The 10,626-nt window shown below is 38.0% G+C and overlaps 2 protein-coding genes across 2 annotated transcripts; one reads left to right on the forward strand and one right to left on the reverse strand.

The window, feature by feature from the left end:
* Positions 1–579: 579 nt before the first annotated feature.
* LOC110930005 (cysteine-rich receptor-like protein kinase 2) lies at positions 580–5,937 on the forward strand. The gene is made up of 8 exons (XM_022173213.2): positions 580–1,125; positions 1,192–1,597; positions 1,675–1,794; positions 4,344–4,450; positions 4,530–4,740; positions 4,839–5,070; positions 5,165–5,318; positions 5,426–5,937. The coding sequence occupies exons 2-8, from the start codon at positions 1,372–1,374 to the stop codon at positions 5,675–5,677; spliced, it is 1,302 nt and encodes a 433-aa protein (XP_022028905.1). The 5' UTR covers positions 580–1,125; positions 1,192–1,371; the 3' UTR covers positions 5,678–5,937.
* Positions 5,938–6,079: 142 nt separating this feature from the next.
* LOC110932217 (F-box/kelch-repeat protein At1g57790) lies at positions 6,080–7,333 on the reverse strand. Its single transcript, XM_022175569.1, has one exon. It carries the CDS (start codon positions 7,331–7,333, stop codon positions 6,080–6,082), a length of 1,254 nt encoding a protein of 417 aa, XP_022031261.1.
* Between the last annotated feature and the right edge of the window lie 3,293 nt (positions 7,334–10,626).

A 10,626-nucleotide genomic window follows, 5' to 3' on the forward strand; every position in this document is an offset into this window, starting at 1 on the left:
TATTTCACAAATTATGTGAACCCTGGCTTTATCACGCACGTAAGCGGAGGGCTTTGTTGTTAACTAGCATGCAGTGGAATAAAACCCCTTGGATAGTAATTAAAAAAAAGAAAAGAAGAGAAAAAAAACCAAATCCGATTGGTTTATGCACATGGCCCCACTCGATTATTCTTCTAGTGCCCATTATGTGGCTGACGAGTTGGTCCGTGGCGCTCCCTCTGGCACCCTGTAGGGCTTTATATGGCTGGCATGAATGGGAACCCAAGCTCACACCATGTAGCCTTCTGTAAACCATTTAAACTCGGATGTCAAAAAGGTACATAATTCTACCTTGAACAAACAAAAAATGAAAAAAAAAAAAGAAACTAGAAAATAATCCGGATTTTTTACATAGATCAGTTTGGCATTGTTATGAAGGGGAAAATTATATAGAGGACAAACACAAAAAAAAAAAAAAAAGAAAAAAAGAAAAAAAGAAAAAAAAAATTCAAGATTGGTGGGCAAGTGGTATACCAAAATAATTCTTAGAAAAAGGACACCATGTGACCATTCAGAGTTTAGACCACAATTACAAACTGGCTATGACTATTACACCAACGAGAAAATAGAAAATTCAACACAAAAGTCACCCACTTTTAATGACTCCAAGTCAAGTAAACAACCTATAAGATTTTTCAAAACAACTATAAACAAAGATAAAGCTTTCCTCATTCTTTCTGTTGTCAATTTGTTCAGGGTTCTCACAGTGGCTGTGCTAATGGCTTTCTTGGTTGTGTTGCTTGTGTTATTCTTCACTAAGCCAGGATTTTCACAGAAAACTGATAGTAACAATACTAACGTTATCGCCATGCGTTGTGGTCGTAACGAACTAGTAAATCAGCCAAACTTTATCAAGAATCGCAACTCAACGTTTCGTGATCTCAGAGCACAATTATTGGACCAAAGGGTACTTTATGCAAGAGCGCAGGCTTTAAGTTCAGGAGACTCGGTCTTTGCAGCCGTCCAGTGCCGCAACTACCTCTCTACAGATCAGTGTGTCGCTTGTTTTGATGAAAGTGTTTCTGAACTGCTCATCTGTAATTCTGGAAATGGTGGTTTTGTTAGTTTTGATAATTGCTATGTCAGGTATATAAGTTTTTTTTTATTTACCATTTTATCATCAATTATTGTAATATCTATATGTGTTCTTAGGTATGAAGACTATTCTGGCTTCTATAACGACCCTTATGTCATGGCGGATGCGGATCAGACTCCAACTTTAGTATGTGGAAATCAATCAGCATCTCAGCCAACAGTATTTAATCAAGTTATAGATGCGTTTATATCGGATATCACAAAAGCTACGCCTAAAACCTCAAACTTCTATGTGGCATGCAAATCACAGGTGAAAACAAAACAGTGTACGTGATTGCGCAGTGTGTCGAAGGTATGGCTCAGGACAGTTGCCAAACCTGCATGAATTCAGCTTATGACACATTGAATGATTGCTTTCCGAATACCCAAGGAAAGTTCTTCCACCTTGCTTGTTTTGCAAGGTATTCAGACACTCCGTTTTTTAATGTCAATCAGACAATAGACATTACAAATCTCTTAAAAGGTGAGGCCGTTTCTTTGATCTTTCAGATAACTAAATGCTAACCATATTGATTTAACTTCTGTATGGTTATATGACAGGACATTCAAGTAACATAGCCGTAATTGCTGCAGCCGTCGCTGGTGGTGTTCTTATTCTCCTTGTCCTTCTTTCATGGTTATTGTATCGATCATGGAAGAAGTCTAAGAAGACCGAACAAGGTGATTGTAAAATGAGATAATTTCTCATATACTGTTTCTCCAAAACAGTGGCGCATGTTAGACATATTTATTAAACTTAGTTATGTTAACTATGTACTTATTCGGATTTTCTAAGTAGGATATTAATGTATTATAAGTACTCAAACGATTAGATGATAGGTGCGTGCATTGGCTATGATAAGCGGGTAAAAGAATTCGAATAACTGCCGGAGGCAGTTACCCGCCAAGAACAACCGCCAAAACACTGCATATATATATTGTATTACCGGCAATATGTCCGGCTATCAAGACATTCATACTATCGTTTGAATTGTCCATTAATATCATCTTATATCATTCATCCTTTCAAAATAATGCCTATCCAATTCGGTTCAATTATGCATGAGCACTTCAATTCAGTCACTAATTCCGCTGCACAAACATCTTCTGATCCCCAACATAGTGGTATCAGAGCGGAACCGGGGAAGAAGATGATTGAAATCAAATCATCATCCACTGTGTTGCCTTGTCAACACTGCACGGATGAAATGAAGAATAAGAACAAGCGATTTCAACGTGAGAAAACATGTTTCTACTGCCATCAACCAGGGCATCAAATCTACGCGTGTAACAAGAAGGAAACTGACGAAGCGACTCAGTTGATCCGGCAAGCGGTGAACATGGGAATACAGAATCGAGGGAGAGATAGCAGTGATCATCAAGAGATGATTGTAGTCGGTACCGAAGGAGGGCTATGGAGCGATATTTGGTACGTTAGTTCTGTTATTAAACACCATATGGCTGGAAATTTGAACGTATTCAAACGTATAAAACATATTATCGGGGTTGATACACAATCCGGGGAAAACAATTTCTTGTTTACACGTGGGGTTGGATCGGTTGAAATCAAAACTGGAAACGAAACTATGAGAATTCAAAGTGTTTTCTATTCTCCGGAATTAGACCGAAATGTTTTGAGCATGGATCAATTAACAATGCAAGGTTTTACTGTTAACAAAAACGGTGATACTTGTAAAATTTATCCTATGTTCTCTATTCCGGTTGATAATTCCGTGAACGATGCGAGTGGGTTGACAAAGGAAGAAGAAATGGGGTTAAAAGAAAAACAGGGTATTATAGAAGAAAGTATGTATGATAATGAATTCAAAGAAAGGTATTTGAATTCGTATTTTGAAGAACTGGATCTATCGGCACAAGAACTCGACTGGAATGTGATGATCGTTAAAGAGATGGAATTCCATGAATTCGCTGACTGTAAATCCTTTCTGGACTTGCTTGATGATCGAGAATTTGTGTTTAAATACAAACACATGTTGGAGATGAAATTTGAGGAAATGGTCAAATGGTTCCTGTATGATTTTATGGGATTAACCACAAGACCGCTTCCACCATTTACTCCAAACAAGAAGAGAATAAACCTGTTAGGTTTATACATACTAGTGGCAAGCGACGGTGGATACAAGGAAGTCACTACGGAAAATTTGTGGCCTGCAATTGCAAAAGATCTAGGATTTGATTACGAAGATGGAGACTACATGAGGGTCATTTATGCCATGTATCTCGACATCCTAGAATACTATTATAAATACAAAACGATACAAGGGAATGTGCAGGACAAGAAGGTAGTGCATGAAGAAGGAGGGTCATCCACGGCTTTTCACAGAGAAGCAAGAAGTGCAGATAACGATTACTCACAATCTGCAGGTTCAGGACAAGTTGCTCTCTTCGCTGGAGTTGATGATGCTGATTGGAATCAAGGAAAGAAAAGGAAGCGATTTAACTTCAACTATGCTAGATGGGCAGTCGAAGAAGCAAACCGGAGCGTGATGGAGAAAACTGTTAAACATAACCAAGTTTAAGGGGGGTTATGTTAGACATATTTATTAAACTTAGTTATGTTAACTATGTACTTATTCGGATTTTCTAAGTAGGATATTAATGTATTATAAGTACTCAAACGATTAGATGATAGGTGCGTGCATTGGCTATGATAAGCGGGTAAAAGAATTCGAATAACTGCCGGAGGCAGTTACCCGCCAAGAACAACCGCCAAAACACTGCATATATATATTGTATTACCGGCAATATGTCCGGCTATCAAGACATTCATACTATCGTTTGAATTGTCCATTAATATCATCTTATATCATTCATCCTTTCAAAATAATGCCTATCCAATTCGGTTCAATTATGCATGAGCACTTCAATTCAGTCACTAATTCCGCTGCACAAACATCTTCTGATCCCCAACAGCGCAGCTATGAAGGGGCCGGAGGGGGCGCCCGACCCCCCCCCCCCCCCGAACTTTTCGCTCTATAGTGTTATGAATGTATGTTTCGTATAGATTTTTGTTAGGTATATACGTTTTCGACCCCCCGGTTTTATAAAAAAAAAATTTTTAGGTATATACTTTTAGGTCCGGGGATTTCCAACCCCCCGGTGGAAATTTTCAAGCTTCGCCACTGCTTGAAAAGATATACTTAATCTAATAATATTATGTTACTTTCATAACACTGATCACAATATCTATATACACATGGACATAACAGAATTTGAGGGGGCAGTACATTACAATTATAAAGATCTGCAGCTGGCAACCAATGATTTCAGTGAAGAAAATATAATAGGAAAAGGAGGTTTTGGGGAAGTGTTTAAGGTAATTAAGATAGAGTAAATCAAGCACTTGAGAACTTATATTAGTTCTTTGACTAAGTTTCTGGATGGTTAATTAATAGGCAGTCCTTGATGACAATAATGTGGTGGCAGTGAAGAAACTTCTATTAACACATAATGGAGCAAAAGAAGAATTTGAGAATGAAGTTAAGCTTATAAGTAACATTCATCATCGAAATCTTCTACGTCTCCTTGGATGGTCCGTTGAAGGATCTTATTTATTTCTTGTCCTTGAATATATGCCGAATGGAAGTCTCGACAAGTTCTTATGGGGTAAGTTGAAGTCGCCATACTACTTATTAACACACACACACACACACACATATATATATGTGTGTGTGTGTGTGCTAACAAATATGTTGGTAATGAAGGTACAAAAAGAGGGACTCTCAATTGGGACCAACACTATGAAATAATATTTGGGATAGCTAGGGGTCTTGCTCATCTCCACAATGAATTCCATATCAAAATCGTCCACAGAGATATCAAATCTGCCAATATCCTCCTTAGTGATGATTTTAAACCCAAAATAGCGGATTTTGGGTTAGCAAGGTTTCAACCGGAGGACCAATCTCATGTTAGCACCAAGTTTGCCGGCACATTGTAAGATGCTAACCACAAAATCATTCTTATTAATTAAATCCTCTTTTTTATGTCACAAGTTATTTTATGTTTACAATGTATAATACTATGTCAGGGGATACACAGCACCGGAGTATGCACTTCGTGGTGTTCTATCGGAAAAAGTTGACACTTACAGCTTCGGAATTGTGACTCTTGAAATTATTAGTGGCAAAAGAAGTACAGAAGTGAAATCAGGAAGTCAAGATACCGATTACCTCATAGAACACGTGAGATGCCATAATTACACTATGTCCCAACTTTTTTGTTATCTTACCTTGTATGTTCTGTAGTGTTTCTAACTCTCTAAAATTGTTTGGCATTTGGTTAACAACAGACGTGGAAGTTGTACGAGAAGAAAACGCATGTAAAGGTCATAGATGATACATTAAACTTAAACCAATACGAACAAGAACATGTGATGAAGATCATTGAGATTGCCTTGTTGTGTACCCAATCACCTGCTTCGAGTCGACCCACCATGTCCGAAGTGGTTTTGATGCTTCAGGAAGGCCAGTCGTTAGGGAAGCGAAAGCTAACGAGACCTACTTTTGTAAACAATCAAGATAGAAGGATTCATATAGGCTGATCATGACCGAAGGACATACAAGCAACTCAACGATCACAAATCATAAAAGGCACGTACACAACAAAGTAGATTTAAAGAAGGTTATTCTATAAAAGCAACATGCTTTCAACTATGTGATTGGTATAATGAATGATAATAAATAATATGAATGTAGATACTTTTTTCTTATGAATGTAATAACTTTTTTTAAGAAAAAATAATTATTTAAAGTAATGTAAAACACTCGGGTTTGTTCGTTTTTATACATACCACAAGGCAGATATAACCAAGCAACTAAGGCTTTACAATGTTGCAACTAGTAAGCCATGAAGAAAGCAAAAGCATGATTGGATTTATATATATATATATATATGTTTTGTAATAATTACAAAGAACATATACATAAAAGAAGATAGTAGCTAGCTAGGACCAAGTTGGCTGAATCCAGGCGTGAGAGTAGGCATGTTTGATTCCAACTCCAGCAATTTGTTGAATGTTTTTGCTGCTGCCATTGAAGGTGTGATAGTTGCATGTTTCAAGTGAATAAAACACTATCTTACCATTCTTGGAATGCAATCTCGGAAAAAAGATCTTGTTCTCCAATTCTGGTGCTTTAGCTTCAACGCAAAGACATGTGGTACCGTCAATGTAAATCATGTACCTTCCTAAACTCTCTACTTTCTCCCACTCTTTGTTACGACAATTCAACTTCAATACCTCCACATATTCTCCAAAGTCGCCTACTACAATTAGTAAAAATTGTCGATCGGATTTCACTAGAAAACATTCTCCTCCTTGGCGTTTTCTTGAAACAACTTTCTTATAATAGCAACCTTGTGATTTGAATAAATTTTTAAAAACATACACTTCTCCCTTGTCACATAGGACAAAAACATCTCGGCCGCAAAATGTTGGAAAACAAAAGCGAGCCCCACCAAAATCCAAACCAATCACACGCCAGGTTTGTTCCGAGTGGATGTAAACATTTGCATGCTTACCTCGTGCTCTAAATCCAACAACCATGCAATCACGGGAAGTTGGAGGTGCTGAGAAACATAAGCTGTCAAAACCATCAGGCGCATTCACATATGGAAGCTCACAGATAACATTCGTGAAAGGGTTAAAGAACACCAATGGGGAATAGTTGCTGCACAACAACAACCAACCGAACCTAGAACAATGTATTTTGTCACGGCGGATTGATACATGTGATCTCTTCATAAAGTATTTGTCACCAGACACCGGGTCTGTGAAAGTGATCCTGCCCCGATTCTTGTCTACCACCATTAGCCATGGTGAAACTAATGAATACTTACGCGATCTCAATCTCGTTTTGTTGTTTTTCCATTGCATCAAAGGTGCTGCTAGATGACATCTTTTGCACGTAGCGCGAAAACCCATGTATTCAACACCAATACAGTGATCCATTATCATCTCCAAAAGATGAAACGGAAGATTAAGCAGGCGTGACTCGTTCAACTCAACCTCCTCCTCCTCCTCATCATCATCATCATCATCCATAGTAACGGATGATCTTACAACTATCTTATCCACTTGGTTTTCAGATTCAAGTGTATCCCCTTCCCACAATGACAAATGGCTTGTTGGATAAGCCGCCATACAAGACAGGGAAATTGTTTTATCTTCTACATCGTACGAGTACATAACTTTGCCCATTTGGTCATGAATGTGTATATAACCACCCCCTAACTCGGGTGCAATTGCATGGTTGTAATAAACAGAATGATAATCATGAGCAAGATCCACAAAAAATATCGAGTCTTTTGATGTCTACCATTTCTTCCCACTTCATAGTAGCCATGACCCATTTAAATAAATACACATTACCAAGTGCTTTTTTTACCTCATTATTATAAGCTACTACAATATCGAACAATTCTTCTGTAGGAGATCCTTTCAGTAATGGAATACCGGCGTAGGAAGAATCGGGGCAACTTCCCAACGAGGATAGTCGTATTGATACTTGTCCATCCTTAACTATAATGTCAATTTGTATGACAAGAGCACCACTATCACACAAAGCATATACTTTACCATTGTAAGAGGTTGGGCATTGTAACAAACAACCATACACACCAACTACTTCCTTGAGGGGCCTAGTGTAGGGCATTCTAGTCCATCTTTTAAAGGCTAGCAGACAAAAAACAAAGGTTGGTTGATCGGTTATCGGCAGCAGGAGAACTGAATTGGGATCATCAGGAGGGAACGACAAACAACATTGTCCAACAGATTAGAAGTGCCCAAAATCAAAGGGGGAAGATCTATGATCTTTGAAGTCACTGGGTTCTAAACAGACCACGCATTGTTGTTTCTGGAGAGAATCACCCAACCATGGGAATACCCTCGAATACGTCTCCCAAGTAGCTTAGGTATTCGACATCGATAACGACACAGCTGGTCATGTATGGTGTAAAAAGTCTGGTCATCCAGGTTCTGAGCAACCAGCCATGGGTAGTTTGCAGATAGGGGAGGCAATTGGTTACCGCAAGCAATCGCCTTTTGCTCCATCTGATAGTGCAACATCAGAAAGTTATATTAATAATAAATAAATAAATCATTGAGCTTCTGCTCCATCTCATATTAGACTTGATATAGATAAACACCAAATAATGATTGACGAACATAACATAACCCTTTAACCGTGCAAAACAAAAGGTCTCCAAATCAATGAACTGTCAGTATAACTAACATGTTTAATGTGTGAGGAGTTACCAAGCTAATTCAGTTCTGTTTACAAGTGGCATGTAAAAGAATACCTTATATCGCTAATAATTAAACTCCTCTTATCGACGGAGCTAAAACTACAAAACCCAATTCCCCTAGGGTGGATAGTCAACCCCACAGAGAGCAAAGTGTGTAAAGTGATCGACGTCATGAATCTTGATACACATTTGCTAAATTTATGAAAGAATCGATATTTTGATGATTTTAAACTGAAAAAGGTTTGATCTTCGTGGAAAAGGTTGGAACTTTATAATGTGAAAAATATTTTTTTTACTGATGAACTCAATTAGTGATTTTAAACTCAATTAGTGATGAATTGTATATGGGACAAGTCTTTTTCTAAATTGGCCTCTAATGTGTGGTTTGAACCATAGTTGTCAAAAGCGCAAAAGGCGCACGCCTAGGCGCTCGGGCGCAGCGAGGCGAGCCTATTGCACCTGGTGGCAGCCTAGGCGCACAAATGGGTTTTTTTTGAAAAAAACGGTGGTGAGGCGCAAAAAGGCGCGCACCTAGGTGTAAAAACGTGGTCAGGCGCAGTTCAAAAGTTTTGGAAAAACACAACACCATTAAAAAATGCCTCACGCGGGGCCCGGGTTTTCAGAGCTGCATTCGTGTCCGCAAGACGCGCGGGCACGCACAAGTTCAACCAAATTCCAGTTCAGAAACTCGTTTTTTGCACCCCACCATGCGTGCGGGTAGAACTTGTGGTAAAACATGTCATAAAGCTACAATGGAGTAGTAAAGGTTTTACCTTATAAACAACCACTCACTTTGTTCCCACACCAATGTGGGACAAAGTATTTACCACCTTTTGAGACTTTCATTCACACACCCAAGACTTCCAACATATAAGTCTTAAACTTTTGCTACTAACTATTAGCTACATGATCTTAAATGGCATATATAATAGTTTTTTATTGTATATGTGGAATCTTATTTATTTTCAAAGCATAAATTTTTTTTCTCTATGTGCGCTTTTCTTAAAAAAGCCCACGCTTTTTTTCGCCTTGCGCCTAGGCTCCGGGGGAGTACGTCATATGTGTTCATGTTTGGTATCGCATTGTTTCGCCATCTGTTTGGAATTTTCAACTTTTACTCGTGCGTTATTTTAACGTTTAGGGTAATCGTGTGCGTTCTTTTGGAATTTTCAACTTTTGCTCGTGCGTTATTTTAACGTTTAGGGTAATCGTGTTCGTTCTTTTGAAATTTTCAACTTTTACATAAATAATAACTAGTTCGTTATGTGGTATTTTAACGTTTAGGGTAATCGTGTTCGTTCTTTTGGAATTTTCAACTTTTACTCGTGCGTTATTTTACAAGGAATCGCAAACGCAACCGCTGTGAGTAGATCTTACTTCTTCCCTTTTTTGTCACTTTAACTTTTTAGGGTGTATCATGTGTTCACGTGTTTATAAGTGTTTCATATTATTTTCCCAACATGCAAACTTAAATGTCATATGTGTTCATGTTTGGTATCGCATTGTTTCGTCATCTGTTTCAAATACATGTATTACGTGTTTACCGCTTTGTGTCTCTGTTTCTCTATTTCGCGTGGATCCACCATTGGTTGACCGGTTCCCCCACGGCCATGGGGCGAACTCGGTATCACCTCATTGTTTCGCAGTTTCACTTTTCGCCTCTCGGGGCTTGAATCGCATCATTTGTTTCACTGCTCATGTTTCATTATGTCTTGTACCATTACTTGTTGATGTGGATTGATTGATGAACTATTTATTGATGTCACTATTACATTTAATATTGCATGTTACATAAGTTTTATTAAATAAAATCAACTAATCTTTTAAGGTTAAATAAAAACAAATAAAGATCTACTCACTAACTTTTGTTGACCCAAAAACCATTTTTACACATGATACAGGTGAACATGTACGAAGTGAAGATTGGACATAGGATGGACTTTAGTTAACAAGAAACGAATTAGTGTAGTTTATTTGTTATGAACAATGTCTTGTGTTTGTAATTGTGTATTTGAATTATTTGCTTCGTGAAACATTTGTTATGAATAAATTATTATTTAAAACACGTAATAGGAAGTCATAAGCTCTCAAATCAACCCAATCCTGCCCCGATCACCTATTCCGCTGTGGGTCGGGGTGTGACATAGAATGGATGAATAGAGGCTATTTTGGTGTTTGCTGAAGGATTTAGTGTATTTAGTAGTGAAAATTGGGGTTTCTTGATTTTATATGCGATTGTACCTCTAT

The sequence above is a fragment of the Helianthus annuus genome, chromosome 17 (assembly GCF_002127325.2).
Source record: "Helianthus annuus cultivar XRQ/B chromosome 17, HanXRQr2.0-SUNRISE, whole genome shotgun sequence".
Taxonomy (NCBI): Eukaryota; Viridiplantae; Streptophyta; class Magnoliopsida; order Asterales; family Asteraceae; genus Helianthus; species Helianthus annuus.